General features: G+C 38.4%; 1 protein-coding gene across 6 annotated transcripts in view; it reads right to left on the reverse strand.

The window, feature by feature from the left end:
• Nucleotides 1–1,913: 1,913 nt before the first annotated feature.
• The window catches only part of rbfox1 (RNA binding fox-1 homolog 1), a 160,156-nt gene continuing 140,974 nt past the window's right edge, over nt 1,914–21,095 (reverse strand). For 4 of the 6 annotated variants that reach the window (XM_040121653.1, XM_040121660.1, XM_040121669.1 and 1 more), the window contains 2 exons: nt 11,251–11,326; nt 1,914–2,036 (listed from right to left, as the gene is read on the reverse strand). In XM_040121653.1, the coding sequence (XP_039977587.1) occupies nt 1,914–2,036; nt 11,251–11,326 (199 nt within the window). The remainder of the gene's footprint in view (nt 2,037–11,250; nt 11,327–21,095) is intronic. The other 2 variants (XM_040121698.1, XM_040121679.1) reach the window with 1 other exon arrangement.

Below are 21,095 nucleotides of genomic sequence, written 5' to 3' on the forward strand. Positions count from 1 at the left end.
AATTTTACCTCAGATGTCTGCAATTCATGTATTTTTCTGTATTTACCTGGCCCTAATTCTTTTTCATATCGCAGCATGTGGACTAAGCAATTAAATGATTAAACAGTTGAGTTGCTATGGCAATCTTTTTTTTTCAATTATCTCATAATTAATATCTATGTAGAATCTTGACTATACACATAAACATGCCAGATATATCCACTAGAACCTTTGGCTTGAAGTGATGTCAGATATAACCTCATTATAAGTCAATAAACCTATGTGCTGGCTCAGACCATTTTCTCCCTAAAAAGAAAACTAAACTACACTTCTGAGAGCAGCTGGGATTGTTAATAATTATTATAGTTTTGTTATTTTATTTAGTGCTCATTAGTGTTTATTAGTGTTCAATTAACCTGTTATCTCAAGATAATTTAAGAAAGTAGAATAAATAGAAATGCCATTACAATAGACACAATTTGTCACATTTTTGTCATTATAACATCTAGTTAAGACAAAGAATCTTGTTATTCAAAAACAAATTACATTTGTCAAAGAGAAAAAAAGAACTGGAGATCTAATTTTGTAGTTAAGACTTAGTATCTTATAATTATGAGGTTTATTATGAGCAATATGATTAATTATGAGCAATTACTATCAGATAATCAATTTAGTCACAGGAACTGATGTTGTAGATTGTTGTGGTAATAGGATCAGATAAGAAGGGTCACAATTAGTTTTTCCTTAAGGTTAATGGCTATGTTTTTGTGTTGAGTATAGTGTATGTGCAGTGATCAGAACAAAAGGTGCTTAAACAAGTAGAACTTGCAGAAGATGATATGAAAAAATATCTGTTATGTATGTATCTCTTTTTGGGCTAAACAACATGCACAGCGGACCACACTGATTTGGTCCACATAACAATGTCCGTAGATGTTAAATGTTTGAAAAAGAGTTAAAATTATGAAATTAAGAAATATTTAGTCAAAATTAAATATTTGTTTTTCTTTGTAATGCAAAGCAATTTCACATGTTACGAAACAAACACAAGAAAACCTTGTTTTGTGCTCAGTGAAATTAAGGTAGAGTACAAGCAATTTTCATGTTTATGCAAATACTACATAGGATTTTGTCTTGGGAAAGGATTATGATCTCAGTTTGGCAAAATAATTATGAGCTTGTAATAGTAAAGTTGCACTCACAAGTTAACAGTTTGTTCTCAAGATAACAAGATGACAAAGTCATGATTTCAAGATCATGGACAAAAAATGGCAATCACTGCTGCTCTCAAAAGTTCAGAGAACAACTTTTTGTATATGTTCATGTTTCCAAATCTTCTTTACTTTCTTCCAAACCAAAGGGGAAAAAAATCTATCATTGCTAAACTGACAGAGGAAGTGCCAGAAGAAGCTGAGAGAATTAAAACACTTGAGTAGCATAGCCACTTAAACACTCTTAGAAAAGAGAAAAACCCCAAAGTGTGACTATAACTTATCTTATGGGGTTGGAGTTCTACACAAGCCCTAACAATTTGAGTCTGATAAATATTTCCTCTGTGTCATATTCGTCACTCTAGCAGCTCTTAGTACCATGGAAAAACATTTACAGCTGATAATCTATTTTTAAATCTTTAGAAATTAAAAACCCACAATATCAAAATACACAGCACAAAATATCTGAGGTATAAGATGAAAAATATCAGCTGTCATTTTATTCTTATTCTTTATTTTTTGTACTTCTCTCTTAGGAGATTCTGAAATGATGCACAAACTGCATGTATTGCAATACCCGGGCCTCAGTAACATCTCTCCTCTGATAACTCATTCCCTCTGTGTCTCTCTCTCTCATTCGCTCCCACACTCTCGCGTACACACACACACACACAAACTTTCTTTCTGTCCTGTTGGAAGGTTGAGTATACGTTGGAGATGTTGCTAATACGGTGCAAAGCGACTGTAGCCTCCTCTGTATATACTAGCCTGGAGAGAGGACAGCACCAGCCCCACGTCGTCAGCATGGCTCCGAGTTTTGGCATCTGTCAGTGGGGTGAACGAGTTCTGAAACACATACATACATGCACGGACAAACGCAATGACACACACACACACACACACACACACGCACACACACACACACACACACACACACACACACATACACGTACAGAGGCATATACACCCATAAGAAAATCCAAAAACACACACACACACACACACACACACACACACACACACACACACACACACACACATATTCATAAAAACACCAAAGTACACATAGACAAAGGCATGGAAACATGTGCATACACATACACACACACACACACACACACACACAGACAGACACACATACATTACACCCGCGCGCACACACACACACACACACACACACACACACACACACACACACACACACACACACACACACATAAACCCTTGTTAGCCCCCCTTAGTCCAGCACAAACTGCTACTAGAGTTTCAACATTACGTTACCGTTATTCCAGTGCAAACCCATGGGGGATGAAAAGACCCATGACCGGAGCAACCGTCATGCAGCAAGCACAGCGAGACGCTTCATGCCAGGGGTACATGCCAACAGCTATGTGAAAGAAATCCAGTCAATACAACTATGAAAAAGTGGAGGAAAAGATGAATCAAAGAAATCAAGTCAAAAGGTGACTTTAAGCAGAATGTGAACCAGGGAAAGCAAAATCTTTTGGATGGATTGTGCTGGTTTTCACTGGATGGAGATTTTGAGGTAGTTGCAGCTTTTAACAAAAGTCATTTTAGATATTTTACAAATGTGCTTTGTTTCTGTGAAATTTACAGTTGAAAGGGAATATTGATAACTATTTTTTGAGTGTCTAAATGAAACTGCATTTATCAATCTTTTTACCTAGCTTTTTATTTTTTATTACACTTAATATATATATATATATATATATATATATATATATATATATATATATATATATATATATATATGACTAGCAAGGAGATGCCTAACACAGCAGCATGTATGTTAGAGACAGTGCTTGCTTGCATTGGAGAGTGCAGAGTATGGGTGCAAGTAAAGAGGAGAGTGATTCTGGCATGCTGGAACACACTGTTGAGGCTTCTCTGTCTTGTGGGCCCAACACAGCCAAACAGCAGTTATTGAGATGTTGCCCACCTGATGACCCTGCAGACTTGCGGATGCACTTGTACTCACACAAACCATTTTCTTTTTCCTTTAGTAAGACAGGTCAAGGACATGATTCATGTGTGAAAAGTAAGTTTGTGATACCAGTGGGGTTGCTAATTGGATGTTTGTAAGATCAGTGGAACTAGATATACAGTCACGGTATTTGGACTATTCAGGAGCCATGGTATTCAGGCGAAACTTCCATAAACCAGCTGTATTAGTTGCAATGTAGATATTAAGTCTGGTTAAGCAGCTGAGTGTTGGGGGTAGGATTCATGGACAGATAAAAGCTGTATTAGGTCAGAGAATAGTGTGAAAAGTGTTCAATACTGGAATGGGAGGCAAAATAGTGGCTATTTTTAAGACTAGTGGAACTAGATGAAACGGACGGCACATCCCAGTTCCCTCAACTGTATCCATATTTGCCTCACTTATGTCTTTTTTTTTTTTGCATGTGTTCCACTGAAGACATGAGGAGAGATGCAAGAAAAGATATGAGGAATGGAGGAAACATGGTTTAAGAGAAAGTTTTCATGTCTTCCTTTTTTATTCGCCTTATATTTAAAATAAACAGTTTGGAAACCATCTGCATTTGAAAACCTGTCTGTCTTCTGTGTTTATACTGTGTATATATCTGGCGAACCATAGTGTGTAAAAGGACTTCCCTGCCTTGAAGATAAAAACAAAGGGTTTTTAAAAGCACCAACACATATTTTAAATTTAATAACTATTTGCTTTTACATTTATTGATATTTCTGTTATCAATCAAGTTTTTTTTTTAATAATCCATATTGTGATTAGATTTGTAGTAATTATTTATTAGCCCAAATATTTTACAGAAAGTGGAAATCATGTAAATATATCTCACATCAAACTGTTTCTACCTGATGCACAGTGAATTCAGTCAGATGTGACTGAATGGAAACAAAGAGACAATTAAAACATGTTTATTGCTGAAAGACAGCATTATTTATGATACAGATTAAAAGGGAAAGTAACAGATCATGAATAGAAAAGTCTGTTTGTAAGGTATTTATGGTTCTTTTGTCAATCAAATGTACAGATCCACTATTTTTAACTAGATGGTGAGTCAGAAAACAAAATATAAAACCTGGAAATAAAACACTTTAGAAGGTTCTGATGTTTTTCCGTCCACAGCAGTAGAAAACTGCTGTAATGTTGCAATGTGGGCTCAAAACATCCTAATTTGCTGTGGGGTCAAATCAATAACAAACGTCCCATAAAGGGGAAATCTGTCTGTAGACAGAGGCTGCTCTCCTGTATCCATGCTCCTTTCTTGCTCCTTGCGCCTAAGAGCAGAAATAAAACACTGGAACATCCTTCATGATGGCAAAGTGAAATGATTTCCAGGTCAAATGAAGAGCGAGGAACGATCAAATATCAAGCCAAATATTGGCCTATCAAGCTAATTGAGCTAGCAACCGTAGTTTAAGCCTATGTGGATATAATGTCGATTTAAGGTATGATAGGGCAAAGTTAGAATTCACTGACAGTTTAAAAGTAAGTTAGGTCAGTCTTAAAGAATTATGTTGCCTGTCAGAGGTTCTAGTAGATGGGTGTGGCACCTTTAACAAGACCTACTGGTGTATTTCATTAAGACTTGACTGCCGCTTTGAACCATTGATGTAAGTGATCTGCAGACATTCATAACAGTTTGTTGATTAATTGCACAGTAGCTGAGCCTAGATTTCTGTTCAGTTCAGAAAGCATTGTTTGTGATTAACTAGGAAGTTTCAACATTTTTTCACTCGCTTTCCCTACCCTTTTCTTACTCACTTCTTCGTTCTATTGCCTCCCTGCGGCTGCGCACCACGAGGGATTTAATTATCAAAATGACTAATTATTTCATTACCAGGGAGTGCAGGGTGAGGTGGTATCCACCCAATTAGAAATATAATAACTAACATGGACTGGGCTGCCAAGACATTAAGACATTCATCACCTTTTACAGGCGGGATTAAAGTGGCATTTGGACTGCCGTTAGCAGCACAGACAAATTCAATTAAGTTTAAGTGAGGAGATGTCAATGCTACAGAGAAGCATGCACAGTGACTGAAGAAGAGATTGGGATGGGGGAGGGGGACAGTATAAAAGAGATAAAGTGAGAGTGTTTGGAGATTGTGGAGTACAGTTGGAGAAAATTAATATATAGCTAACAATGCAATTGTTTCAGGTGTATGGATCACAAGATTAATGTCAAAAATAACATGACTTTAGGAAAAGAAAATTCAGTGTACAAACATATACATAGGCTGCATTTTTATGGTCAGCTCAATTCTTCTCCACCTTTGTCAAAGACATCTAAATGGCAGCCAAACTATGAACTGTTTCTTATTCTTTAAACTATAATGCTGGTTGATACCATACTTAGAGAGCTATCTTTTAAAAATATTTAAAAATAAGTGATGGTCATTATGGCTCTTACAGTCCTGCACATGATGATTTAAATACAATATTAACATACCATATACACTTGAAAGAGTTGCTTTGGTCCATGCTGGCTGTGAAGTAACACGACTCTACTGCAAAACTGAATTCATAGTCCTCATTTTGGCTTCAGCAGTCTGAGTAAGACAAAGGAAGTGGGTCTTACAGATGCAGAGATTTTGCACAAAATTCATTTATTGGTTTCCATGAACAATGCTCCCTTGCTACTGTGGTAGAGATGGTATAGTTACAACAAATGGTTACAATTAAGATCTAGTCTCCAGCTGGAACAAATACTTGGATTTGCAGAACAAACATAGAAAACGTTAGGTCAGTAGCTGCTCATTTATAGCCACTGCTGACCATCAACTTTGCCAGTCAAAATAACAAACATCAGCAGATTATATGAGCTACATCCTATAAACATTGTTTCCATAATTGCTAAACTGATAGTTTTCTCTGCTGTCTGTTTAATGTACTCTTTCTAAGCCAGTGTTTGAACTCAGGAAAGATTGTATGCAAGGAAAAAGAAACATACGTGTTTTTGTAGTTAAATGAGACCAACAGAGTGCTGACTCTTTTATGGATAAATGATCTGACTTATCAGTTGAAGGAGAATCTCCCAATTACTAAACTTTCATTCATATCATATTAACATTTTTAAATGTCACAACTTAATGGCTCTGAATCAGGACATTTAGTGAAAAATAAGCACTCGAACTCAGTAGGCTCCACCTGTTATTTCAAAGTAACAGATACATCTAAAAAAATTTAATAATTCTGCTGCTCACCTCATTTTGAGGATGTAACCATAGGTTGTGAATGTAAATTAGGCCGCCTCTTTTTCTGCCCTCTCAGCTAACACAAGGTGATAGCAGAACTTTCTGATTTAGTTTTTAATAACTTCTTACTTGCAAATGAAAAATCAAATCTAAACCTAATTAGATTTGATAAAAATAGGAAAGGATTCAGATTTAATAAGCAGAAATATTACTGAATTCAGATTATTTGCCGATGGTAAGTCTGATACAATATTTTTTTTTTTTATATTTGTTAGTTATTCCGCCTACATAATGAAAGTGCACAGTGCTACACTGAGCCAAAAAAGTAGTAAAGCAATTTAAAATTGCTTCTAAAACGTATTCTGTTTTTTTTTTACAGTGAAATATCTCTACTTTAATATAACCTGCATCTCAAATTTGCTACATGCACTAGGCTTTGTGATGTACTTACAATTCCAAATAATAACTTGGCCATTAAATTTTTTGTTTACTTCAAGGTAGCTAATTTGAGAGCTCTTGACAGCATTAATGTTTAGCTTTAGATTAACATGGTTGTGAGTGGCCAGTAAGCCCAGTCCCAGAACATGCACACAGCACACTCTAATGTGCACCGTGAATGACAGGTACACAGAGAGGGCCGGTAATGAAATAGACAGGGACGGTAAAAACTTTATGGATGTTTTGATGGCCCACTGGCCCACAGATGCAACGGGCCACCGGGATTTGTCCTGGTATGCCCGCTGGCCAGTAAACGATGTGGCATCAGCTGGAAGGAACACCAGGCTGCAGCACACAAAAATAGAACTCGCTTGACATTATTATGCATGAACTTGCCAGATTTATTTACTTGTTAAGCAAAGGTGCCGGATTGTTTGATTGTTTGCTTTCGGAATGCCGTTACGGCCCATTTCAACCCCTGGCTATGCTGTTAAAATACCACGGCATAGTGTGTGGGCAAGAACAGAGCAGTCCATTGAACCAGTCCCTCCCGAGGAGTAAGAACAGCACATCAATGACACAAAGGATCCTGACTACTGCTCAGTCTGCACTGTGTGCACTGGACCGCATCAGCTGCAGAAGATCTGCCCAAAGAAGTAGAGGATCTGAGAAAGGAAATACAGGAGTTCTGTGTCCAGTGAGAGTTTTGGTTACAGCGGTTTGCTGGCTCACTGACATCAGATTCTATACCAGGTAAACATAAATTGTCTATATATCAGCTAACTGGTTGACATTGACCAAGGTCAACATCAGTTAAATGATAAAGAATCCTGTCATCAGTCTTAATTAAAAAAAAAAAAGTGTATTTGCCTACTGCATGATCACTGTATGTTTCACGCAGATGCATTGCTGATTAAGAAATAGCCTAATGTTAAAGATAAAATAAAATACAGCACCAAATAGCTTCATAATCAGTGTATCTGAATGTTAAGTAGCATATGAGATGAGACACTAGCTTAGTTGTTACAGTTAACATTATTTTGGTGACAGTGTATGATTCTATTTACAATGTTAATTAATGACTGACATGATGTATGTGTCTATTATACATTATATAATATATAAATTATATATATTATTATATATATGACGCAGCATATCATTAAAATCCTTTGTCTAATTTGCCACCAAAACAATATCCATCTGGACGCTATTTTGCAGGGGCACTATCACTGCATCCTGGGCTTACTGCCACCCAAGACAATTGTGATTAGTTTAAAGAAATACAAACAAGCCAGAGCGTTTTTTTCCCCCTATAGCAGAATGAAATTGGGTGTAGCCAGAACATTTTCCAGCGCTGACACAGCGCTGTGGAGATAATCTGGCTATGTGAGACTACTGTTGGGTCACCACGTGCCACCAGAACAGCTTCAATGCCTTGTCATTGTTCTAAAAGTCTTTGGAACTTACTGGAGGGATGGAACACCATTCTTCCAAAAGATATTCCCTCATTTGGTGTTTTGATGATAGTGGAGAGCGCTGTCAGGTCGGCCAGAAATCTCCAATAGGTGTTCATTTGAGTTGAAATCTGTTGATTGTCAAGGCCATAGCATATGATTGACGTCATTTAAATACTCATCAAAACATTGATTGACTCCTCGTGCCCTATGGAAATTAGGTATTGTCATCTTTGAAGAGACCACTCCCATCAGGATAAAAATGTTTCATCAAACTTTGCCACACATGCATTGGCCCACTTGTCAAGAAATGGTGAAAGATGACTCATCTGACCATATCAGTTTTTTCCACATCTCTGTAGACCAGTGCCTATGGTTTTTGAACCACTGAACACTCAAATATGCATTCATCTTTGTGATGAGGGGTTTATGCACTCCAAACGTATTATAATATCCCTCTCGACAGTCGATTGACTGTTCTTTCTGACACAGTCTGATTACGTCCTGCATTGAAATTCTCAGTCATCTGAGGAAGAGTTGCTCTTCTGTTTTCCTAACTTATCGCACTAATGAACGAGCATCATGGTCTTCAAATGTGCACTGTCGAGTCGTGTGCAATTTCCGTCCCTATTTACTGATGTCTTTCCCATAGATCGAAATGCAAATGTTGCTTTAGTCACTATTCTCATTGAAACACTAGCCAGTTGAGCAATCTTGAGCTCCTACCATCAATGCTCCAACAATGAACCCTCAGTTAGATCTTTTCCTCTTGCCATCTTGATACATAATCAGAATCAGCTGGGCCTGCTCAGCAACTGCTTAATTGTACCATACAGTGGACCTGTGTGGAAGCATCTGCATTTGTTAGTTTATCCACTCATATATTCAGGTTATTCCTTTCATTTGTTAGCTGTCTGTATGTTGTATGGTGTTGTGCCTAAGATCTATGGAAAGGAGTGTCAGTGTGGATGACTTAGCATGTTTTCATCCCCAGCACAGTGCAGTTTTAAGTCAAGAAAAGCAATTTAGAGTTAAGGTTGACCTACCAAATATTGGTAAAAAGACCAGGGTTATTTTGCTACAAGGTAGTAGGGGGGCCAATAATGCACCTATGACCAGGAGCCCATTGTCTCATAATTGGTCCATGCATGTATGTTTGTTATCGAGACACAACATTGGCAATAAAACTGCACATGACTGCCAGGATGAAGATGACTTGACTTGCCTAACTAGGACTGTTATAGTATCATATTAGCTTTGGCTGAATGCATTTTTGCACTGTGTATGTTGTTCCCCATCATTTACACCTGAGTTACTCAAGGAAGGGATTACTTCACTTCCAGCATGAAGGAAAGATTGCAACAACCAAAAACTCTTTCAATGTACATATGGCATGTAAACAATATATTAAGAAAGACTTGACATTAGTCATGAATAGATGCAAATAGAGAATTTACCAAATGTCATAATTGGTCAAAGATTAATGTATCTTTGGTCCTCATTGACAAAAAAGTTGCAATGAAGTGTCTCTCAAATCCACATTACCAGCAAAGAGTAAATGCAATGCTTCACTCTACCATACATATGTAAATCTGTATAAATGTTTTTAAAAGCAGAGCACACAGGGAATGGCAACCAGTTGAATATTTGTCCAAAATTTATTGTTGAGATTCTACTGGCATACTGAGGTGATCAATGTTTTAATGGTGTTTAAGTTGTATCTACAGGTTGTGAAAATCAATTACACTTATTCAGGGCCGATAGGCAAATTAACTGCTGGATTTGGATTTGATAAAATGGTATCCCCATCCTAAAGGCTGGATTACCCAAATGGGCCTTTTGAGCACAGGCCAAGGGGCCAGGGGATCATTTCTTTTTTGAAGAGCCAAAGAGCTCAGTCAAAGGTACTGCAGTGTGCTCAGAGTGTGGTCCAGTTATCAGGATATCAAACTTTCCGGGTTAAAATTTATGCCATGGTAATGGAAAAGAGGCTCTGGCCAATTGTCAGATTTCAATTTCAGTGGGAGCAATGTGGATTCCAACCTGATTGTGGAAGAGTGGACCAGTTCTTAACTTGAAAGGATACTGGGAGTTTGCTTGTTGCCTTGGAGAAGGCTGTGTACCCCAGGATGTCTTGTGGGATGTTCTTTGGGAGTATGAGGTGCCAGGACAGTTGCTATGTGCGATCCGAGCCTTGTATATTCAAAACGAGAGCTATGTCAGTATTCTCAGAAAAAAGTTAAGCACTTTCCCTGCATCCACTGGGCTCAGCCAGAGTTGTACCTTGTCATTTTTATGATGACCTCAGAAATGGATTGCCACATTTTGTAGTGGCTTCATCAGACCACAACCTCCAGCACAGATGCAAGTGAAGGAGTTTCAGTATCTTGGAGTCCTGTTCATGAGTGTAAGATGCAACACTGGCAATGCACCACACTCCTGTGGTGAAGAGCCGAAGGTTTCAGTTAACCTGCCAATCCAAACCTTACCTATGGTCATGAGCTTTGGGTAGTAACCAAAACAATGAGAAGTGGTCATAATAAATTTCCTTCACAGATTGGCTGGGCTCATCGTAAGGGACAGTGTGAGGAGCTGGCACAGAGAATCTTTAGATATTTTCCAGGCATGCCCAACTGGGTGGATGATTGACCCCTCTCAAGGTCTCTATGGGCAACTAGTTCCACTTTAATGTAAGTTTGTTGAGGACTAAAGTGTCTTCAATACCAAGGTGAAGCATCAGATAGTACCGCATTAAAGTAAGAAATTAATTTAGTTCAAAAAATATGTAGGTTACTCTGGCATTTAATAGGGCTACCTTTAATTTGATCATATAGAAGGCCTGTTTTTTAATGTTTTAATTTAAATATAAATTAAGATTTTAGACATTTTGCAGATGAGAAGTGGGATGATATGAAGAGGAATAGGAATGAAGAAAGGAGATGTGGCAGTCATGACACTCTTACCATGGCACCAACGCTGTATGTGGCTGCTGGAGTGAGTGTGTGGTTGTAGGGGTCGGCAGCATATACTCGTCCGTAACTGTAGAAACACATGAGATAACAGGATGGTTAAGTCAAATTATATCCTGGCATCAAAGCAAAGACTCCAAATTACTACTCATTACTTCTACCTTGATTTACTTACCAATTACCTGTGATACGCAGTGGGATTCATTATAATATAGAGATGGGTTACACATAACTTGCACAGAGACATGTTAGTATTGAACTACTGTATATCATGGAAATGACAAGTCAATAGGAATTATGAATATAAACTTAATAATGGCAGTGCCAAAGTCACTGAGCATTATCACCCAAGTCTGCAGCTCTATATAGCTTATTTTAGCTCATTGCTCAAAAGTTATGAGATAAGAAAGAATAATGATTACATACATCAAACTTACTCATCAAGTTAATTCATGACAAAATTATGATAATCAAAATTCTGACTTACTGAGTCATAATTCTGACTTAACATGAGAATTGTTTTTTTGTCATTTCCATTTATTATTTTTTTATTTTTTCAACAAGTTCCCTAAATTAAATACTAAAATATGTTGTTTGCCATTGTCTTCTATAATGAATGCATTATCTGATCCGACGCCCCTATCAGCAGGCAACCCTGTCTCCTAAAAACTATTAAACTAGTGAAAGTAAACTGCAACGAATATGTTTTGTATTAAATGTAATTATGACCAGATTACATTTTTGATTAATGTAATGAGGAAATGTTTTATAATTACGTACTTAATAAGTTGCAAATACATTGATACTGAACATATGTTAACAGACAACGCATTTGTTTTCCACCAAAATATCTGATATTGCAGTAAATTTTAATTTTAATTTTTTTTGGTTATGTTTAAGCTCTCACAACACTTGGTTAAGGTTGGGGTGAGGTGTATGGTCATATATGTAGAATATAAATCATGTGTGAAAATAGAGATATGGCTCAGAGGCCATAGGTCAAAGTTCCTCAGAAGGGGTCTTGCAGACCCCAAAGGCAGTTAATGCTTTGTAACTAAAACCATATGTGCCTGACAGTTTTTAGGAAAACAACTGTCCTATTTAAGAGTCGGTGACCAAGGCTGAATTTCAGAGTGGTTTATTGGCTTCACACCCTCTCACAAGCAGATCTGCAGAAGCTTGACTTGACGCTTCTTTATAATAAACCTTTTTATGTAATCAAGACAGTGTCAGCGGAGTCTCCTTCATCCTCTTCACATCATCAACACCATCAAATAAACCACAAGAATTTTGGCGTCACGAACTTGGTCGTGTTGTGCCCTGCCGCATCTTCACCAGCATCAGCGCCGACTCCTCCACGCCGGCAGTTCAGGTGAGCATTCCTCACATGTTTGGGGCGCTGGTTTGTTCGTTGAGGCTGTTGTATTTGCTGGTTGGACACACCGCAAAGAATCGTTTGTGTGTGCGTGTCATGATGTGTCGATGTTTGGTTCGGTGCTCCGTTCTAAATTTGGTTTGTTATGCGTTAGGGCGACGCAACAGGGGGGAGTAGTGTAGTAAAGACGTAAAGGAAATAAGAAGTTAAAGAAGGAAAGACGTAAAGAAAATAAGAAGTTAAAGAAGGAAAGATGTAAAAAAATAAGAAGTTAAAGTAGGAAATGGTAGAATAGCCTAATTAGTAGCGGTAAAGTGTGCTAAATAAACGCCATGCGAGATTAATGAAGACAGGGCCCTTATCTTCCTTAACGGTAAGACATGCGTCTTAGCTGCTGCGTGAAAGTTGGCTTTTAAAGAATATTGGAATTTGACTGGAAATTAGAATCGTAACTCCGGGCCCGGAGTAATTAGGGGAAATTAAATAAATAAAAGAAATAAAGGAAAAAAGGAAATGTAAAGGAAAAAGGAAATGTAAAGGAAAAAAGAAGAATAAAGAGGTCAAGCCGCAGATTTGGATGAAGCCCTTAGGAAGGCGGTGTTAGACGGGCCATAAAACCTGGGATGTTACTAGGAGATGTTTCAGGTCAGTTCTAAGAACTGGAGGTGCAGATGGAGAAAATTCAGTTGTAAGCTCCCACTCAAACATTCGTTGACGAACGATGTCTGAAGCAGCCTCTCATTGAAATTAAATTTAGGAAAAAAGAGAAAAGTGAGCGGCAAAAATGCGCATTTAGTAGGGAAAGGTATGAATGAGTTAACGTTGAGAAATTTGGGATGATGATTGAATTTGTTGTGAGCTTCTGTTTGGTGTATTCTGCTCTGTGTCTTTGTTTGTTCAACGAGTGGTCTGTCTGTGTGTGTGTCTGCTCCGTGGTGTGTCAGCGGTGCTTCAGCTGGGTGTGACTGGATGCGGAAGGTTCATGTGTGAAAGCCACACATAGGTTGTGGTTGAAAATAAGTGGTCTATTGATTCATAAGGACAGATATGCTTGCTTTTAATGTTAAATATATATGAGCCTCTTTTAGGGGGACGTTTTGAAAAAATCATGAGCCTTTTTGAAAGGACGTTTGAAAGTAATGATCTATGAGTCTTTAAGGGGACTAAAATTGTTAAAATACATATATGAGCCCTTGAGGGACATTTGATAATATCTATGAGCTTCCATTGAGAAGACGTATAGAATCTGCTAAAATATGAGCCCGAGAAGAACATTTTTATTGTAGAAAAGTAGGAGAACAACGAGGATGTTTTGTAAAGCAGGAATGAGCAAGAAACAAGATAGGAAGGAAAGATAACCAATATTAAAGCACGCATTTGGTTTTGATGAGGGACCGATTGAGTGGTTGATGAGCGTAGTTTTTCTCTGTTTTTACTTTTTGCCTCTCTGTGTGTGTGAGAGAGAGAGTGAGAGAGTGCTGCACCCTCCCGTCCCTCTTGGTCAGAATCTGAGAGAAAAAAAAAAAAAAAAGGGAAAAACTGATGAGCAGGGGCTTAGAGTAAATGGATAGTCTTTAAGGACATGTGAGTCTATCTAAAGTAGAATAACTGGGAGATTTAAGATATTATTAGAACGAAATAAATTAAAATAAGACTCTTGATGCTCTGAAGTTGGCAAATTTATTTCACTTTTTGTTACTGATTGTGGCAATACAGTGGTTTGTAATTACTTTAAATGGGAAATTGAAGAGAGGAATAATCTAAATAAATTCTTGAGGAAAAAAAAAATAAGAAAAAAAAAAAAAAGGGTTGATTTGATTTATAATAAGGGAGTATAAGGTAATTATTACAATGCCGAAGAAGGACGCTAATACTTTGAAAACAATTACTCCGGTTGATGTTGTGCAGAAGAGTAATCCCCTAATTAAAGGTGTAGAAAAAATGTCAGAAAAGTGGCATAAGCGTTGGCCTGAAATTGACCAACCTTGGCCAGTGGAAGGGACACTCAACCCAGATGTAATTAAAACAATGCAGGTGCTTATATCTACATATAAGGCGGATCAGAAGAAAGGTAAAAAGGGACAGAAATGCAAAGAAAAAAGACAAACAGAGCTTGGCATTCTCCAGTTGTTTGAAAATGAGGGACAGAAATTGTTGGAAGCCGCAAAAGATAAGAGGGAGAAAGGCACAGAAGAAATAGAGAAGAATGCAAAAGAAATAGAAAAATTAGTGGCAGACACTAATACACCATTCTCACATACGGCCCCAATAAAGAAACCCCCACCTTATGAGAAGGAGGTGAAGTTTGAGGAGATTTATCCCCAACTTCCAGTGATTAGTCAGGAGGGTAACTATCACATTACAGATGACAATGAGCGAATAATAGAAACAGGAAGAGTGGAAACAACCATAAAGATGTATCCAAACACCAAAAGTAAAAAGAAAACGGCACGTTTAGAAACTAAGGGGGGACTAAGGATCAAGAAGATGGAAAGTGAAGATGATCAGAGTGATTCGGATGCAATTATGGGTGGATATGACCCAGCAGTCAGACGGATGTTGGCTAAAGTGGAGAGAAAAGGAGTCAGAACGTGGAGGAAAAAGGATCAAGGAGATGACAGTTCCAATGAAAGTGAGAACGGAAACAGCGATGGAGACTCGGAGACAAGGTGTTCATGAAGGTGTTTAGAAGGAAGTGGTTTAACGAACGGCGTGAAGGACCATTTGAAGTAGTTCGCAGTACCGGAACTGCGGTCCAGGTTAAAGGATCTCCAACGTGGTATCATTTATCGCATTGTGTCAAAGCGCCAAGTGAAGAGGTGTCGCCCTCACACAGCAGAAATATTGAGGGCTTAAGAAAGCCGGAAGAAAATGTGGAACAACATGCAGAAGAAGCAGAGGTCTATGAAGACCTCCAGGCTGAAGGGCCTGAGGGGATTGTCCATATTGGGGACAATGGTGATGACCTTGAGCACACTTCTGATGATGCCAGGGATGACTTTGCAGTTAATGATCAGGAAAGAAAATTTGAGGACATTGATTTCCAATATGTCCCAGAAACAGCAGAGCCCATTTCTGTGGGGCCTGATGCATCAAAGACACCAGAGGGCTGTGAGCCTGTTTCAGGGGAATCCAGAGATTCAGTCAGACGAAGGAGTCCAAGGCCAGTTCGGAAAAGGGTTATACCAAAACGTTACGAGAACTAGAGTTGAAGCGCCTTTGGGAAAGTCAGTTCAGCTCCCATGTAATTGTACGAGAGAGAATACTGGCGAAGGGAAATTCAGAGTTCAGTGGCAAGATAATCATGGCAAGGTTCTTGATCTGTTGGGAGCATCACCTCTAGGGAAGTATGTGTTAATTAATGATCAAAGGAGAATAAAGTTTGAAGGTGACTGTAGCCTTTATGTACGAGGGCTTCAGCAAGAGGATCAAGGTGACATTAGTGTTCTTATTATGATCCACAAGTTCAGAGTGAGGGGTCAGAGACAGGGTTTAGAACTAAGATAGTGACTTTAGTAGTAATAAATGCAAGTAAGATCACACACCTTCAAGTTGTTAAAGAAGTAGGAGAATTAACAACTATAATGTCAACTCTGCGGCGGGAAACTGGGAAAAAGGAACAGAAACCTATTCTTCCGGTTCTGCAGCTTACAAATGTATCGCACTTAACAACAGTTGCAGTTCGGACGACTTAACCGACACCAACTGCTTCGAACTCTGTGACTAGGGTAAATTTAGGCAGTGCAGCTCATCTTCCATGTCAGTGTGGTAAATGGAACGTTGGTGGCAATAATCCTCCTAAGTGGGAAAATAATAATAATAATAATAATAATGGCGGTGAAGACGTAGTGTTAATAGGACCTGATGTCGACATTGTGCCTCCTGATCGAAGGAAGTATGTATTGTACAATGACATGAAGAGGATGAAGATAGAGGGTGATTGCTCGCTTGTTTTGAGAAATGTTACTTGGGAAGATCAAGGGGAATATACATGCACCTATTATGAACCACACTTAAAATTTGTATCATTTCGAAACTATTGGATAGAGGGATATGTAACTCGCAAAGTGACACTTGTGATAAGAAGTTTTAGTCCTGTTCAAGTTGTTAGAAAAGTTCAGGAGCAACTTACTACAGCAACTACAAAGGGGATATATAGCGACCAGGTGATGTATACTACTGTAGCTCCAGAAGTGACTAAGAGTGTCAAGATGACAACTCCGGTCGATACTTTAGTTACGACTCAGAAGGGGATAAATAGCACAACAATGGTGGTGACGACTCAAATGTCCATTACTTTGGGAAATTCTACAAGTAAGGTTGTGACAGGGGCTGTCACAAATAAAACATTGACTGAACTCGTAAACAGGACAAAGACGCCTGTTATGGTACCTTTGCCACCTGAGGAATTTGTTAATGGGACTCAAAAGCCAATGTTGCAAACAGAGGTTAGCTTGAACAGTAGTAGTAAGAGAGCTGAAACTCGGGAATCAATAGTGGACAACACTAATGTAAACTCATCTGAAATAATTCAGAGGACTCTGTCAGATATGACCAATGACCTCGATGACCTTGACCGGACACCAGACGACATGATTGAATCTTATCGAGCATTACAAAAGAGAGAAACTACGTGGAAGGCATATGGATTTGACTCCTCTGTGCTACAAATTTCAGACCCATGGGCAGGTAGAAATTTGTGGTTTCAACAATTGACTCATTCTGTAAGATCGATTAAGGACATGAATTGCCCATGTGTGGTGAGAATTCCACCACCAGGCACATGGCCTGCAATTTTGGAAACAGTACCAGAACCGCTGCTTCCTAAGTGTCAATCTTATGCACTATCATGGCTGTTGTATCAGCAGAAGTCAAGAGAAGATAAGGTTATGGCTTTATCAGTACATCTGTTTAGACCCAGATTTGATTGCTCTTGGTTGAAAAACTTGCCATATTTAGATTTACTCGACAAACACGAGGATGTGACAACAGCAGTTCCTGATGGACAGGACGTGACACCTGTAAAGGCTGAAGACTGTTTTTGTTCGAATGAAACACATAATGGCCCGGGTATGTTTATGGGAATAGCAGACTGTGATAAATATATGATGCAATTTAATGGGCGTGAACACAAGACTGTTGATGGGTTATATACAGTGACCTTTCATACACCGCACCGCAAACAGAGTAAAACTGAGGTAAAGGTGAAGAACCAAACTTTGCCTGCGAATGTGACTATAGGGAATTTTAGAGACATTTGGTGGATTTGTGGTGATAAAGCTTACTTATTTCTGCCATATGGATGGACCGGATGCTGTTACATGGCAAGATTGAAGCTTCCATATGAAGTTTTATGTCCAGAAGGGACAAGCACCTGATGAGGTCAAATCTACTGCTGTTCCTGGTAGTAGGAAGAAAAGGGAAATGGCACAATTTCATAATCTGGAGTCCTATCATTGGAGGATTAGTCTTGGAGAAAAATGGGGTATAGGACTATTTCCATGGTATGGTGTGACATTTTTGGCCGATCATATTGATAATATAACCTACACCTTGCAGGGTTTTGCAAATGAGACTATAAAGGGGTTTGAATACTTGTCAAACACCCAAAGGAGTCACAGACTGACATTGCTGAAACATGATATGGCTCTTGATTATATTCTGGCCAAACAAGGTGGCCTATGTGTGGCTTTGAATTTAACTGGTGATGCCTGTTATACTTTGATTCCTGACAGCTCTGATAATATCACTAGTGTTGTAGATGCATTGAAGAACATTAGGGATGCGTTTGACGCATCACAAGGAGCTGGATGGTCTGCTAATGTTTGGTTACGAGACAGATTTGGAGTCTTAGGTGCGGCATTGATTCAAATTTTGATAGCAGTTCTTATATCACTGTGTGTGATGTTTTGCTTTTGTACGTTGTATATATATTTTTTTACCAAATTTTTCTTAATTGGCTTGGAGTACTAAATGTGGTCGCTTAAGGCAGCAAGGGCCGTGAGAAGAATTTCCTGTCTTGATTGATTGATGAAATTTGTGAAAAAGGACAGCTGCCTGACAGGTTTTTGCTCTCACACTCCATAAATTTGTTGTTTGGATAAGGTTAAGCTGCGACAAGCAGTATAGGAAGAACTGTCTTTCTTGGTACATTTGTAAACATAATTCTTTTCTTTTTGAGGCTCTGTAAGCCTCAAAGGGGGGAAATGAGGTGTATGGTCATATATGTAGAATATAAATCATGTGTGAAAATAGAGATATGGCTCAGAGGCCATAGGTCAAAGTTCCTCAGAAGGGGTCTTGCAGACCCCAAAGGCAGTTAATGCTTTGTAACTAAAACCATATGTGCCTGACAGTTTTTAGGAAAACAACTGTCCTATTTAAGAGTCGGTGACCAAGGCTGAATTTCAGAGTGGTTCATTGGCTTCACACCCTCTCACAAGCAGATCTGCAGAAGCTTGACTTGACGCTGTTCTTCTTTATAATAAACCTTTATATGTAATCAAGACAGTGTCAGCGGAGTCTCCTTCATCCTCTTCACATCATCAACACCATCAAATAAACCACAGGGGAAAGACCGTGGTCTGTGACGTCAGACACAACAAGTTTATTTACATTCAACCAAAACCCTAACCTTTCCCTAACCTTAGCCAAAGCACCCTTGTTGCCTAAACAACAGACGGGACACTCTGCTGACTTTGATAAATGTAGCAATTCGTTCATTATTAAGGTCAGCAGAATTTGCTGAAACAACTGATGCCTTTGTTTTTTTGTTTTATTTTAATGCCTTTTTTATGTATACTTTTTGGTCTTTTTGGCCAGGGAATCATTAAAATAATTAGAAATTATCCTCTTAGGAACATTATTATCCACAGCAAAATCCATGGCAGTTTGTCCAGTACTTCACCTCCTGTGTATAGACCTGTTTAATTTAATAATCTCAAAGGTTGTGATTAAATAGTTTGGGAAGCACAGAGAGGGCTAAGAAAGGCAGTTTCAATGTATTTCAATAAAAAAATGAAAACCACAAAGCTTCATGCAAAGAAACTAAATATACAGACAATCAAAGAATCAAAGAATAAATGAGAAATGTACAGTATATTTAGAAAGAAATAGACAGCAGCAATGTTTATTCTTATTGAGCAGCCCTGTTGTGAGAAGGCCAACCCATCCTACCTTCCTCCCCTCCCTGTGCTAGCCCAGTCACGATAAGGGCCAATCAGGGGCCATGGCCTCGTCCCATAATTGAGCAGCGTAGCAGCCCAGTGGTTGAAGTGATTAGAAGTTAATCCCGATTAGTTTTGGACATTGCTATTCACCATGCAGCCCCCCAACACCCACACTAAACCTAACCCATGATTGATGATTGGTGTAATGTACAAGGTTTTGAGACGGAGAGAATATTCAGAGAAAAATAAATATTTCAAAAAATGCCCATATCTTGCCTTTTAACCATCTAAAGTACTGCTTTCAGATTACCTTAAACTACATTTTTCTATGGCCATTTTGCAGAATAATATCCAATGTTCTAATTTTGAATGAATTCACATTTCCAAACAAGCATCATCTTTGTGAGAGAAAGATGAGATGATGGAAATCAGTCTCATGTCTTGGCTAGCAGCTCTGTGAGGCTTTTGTAAGGAACAGTGGTGCTTTAAGCTATATGCTAACATTGTCAATTCTAACAAGGGAACATGAATTACTCAAATTTAATGCCAGTCTATCCAGTAGTTGTTGAGACATTTCACTCCGAGCCACACATCAACTTCATGATGGCATAAGATGAAAAGTCATTAGGCTTCATCTGCTGAAACCTAATGTGAATGTGTATGTACAAAATGTGTTATTTAATGCTGTTGTTGAAATATTTCAGTTGGACTAAACTGGTGGACCAAACAACAGACATTGCCATGCCAAGAGCTACACCTCCTACCATGGCTAAAAATTGCTCAATTGAAGAATTTTGTTTGGATAACTAGACTAGACCCGACTAGTTATATTTTTGAGGACACGCATATCAGCTAGAGTGCAACCCCTAGATGTACAACTATACATCAAGCTTAAGACAAGAGGTGGGACACAGACCCCCAAAAAGTCACACCACATACTTCACACCAACCATTTCAACAGTCTCATCTCTAAAGTTCACAAATTAACACACTGTATGTGTTAACATATTTTGGTTTAGTCTAGGTCCAATCACAATGGTACCAAACCTCACTATAACATGAAGACTTCACTGCATGCAGCTATTCTTTGTCAGGATATAGTTCCAGCATATAACCCCCCATCAAACCACAAACTTTTTGTACTGGTTTGTACATACATACTTTGTGTACATATTAAAGTGGCAATCTCGAAGATTTTCATTTAAATAAATGTCTGTTAAATCACTATCTATTGCTGAATGAGGTAACACACTGGTGATTGAGCCTTTGGCCCACTGATGAAAGTATTTCAGTAT

This window comes from Xiphias gladius, chromosome 3, assembly GCF_016859285.1.
Source record: "Xiphias gladius isolate SHS-SW01 ecotype Sanya breed wild chromosome 3, ASM1685928v1, whole genome shotgun sequence".
NCBI classification, from domain to species: domain Eukaryota; kingdom Metazoa; phylum Chordata; class Actinopteri; order Istiophoriformes; family Xiphiidae; genus Xiphias; species Xiphias gladius.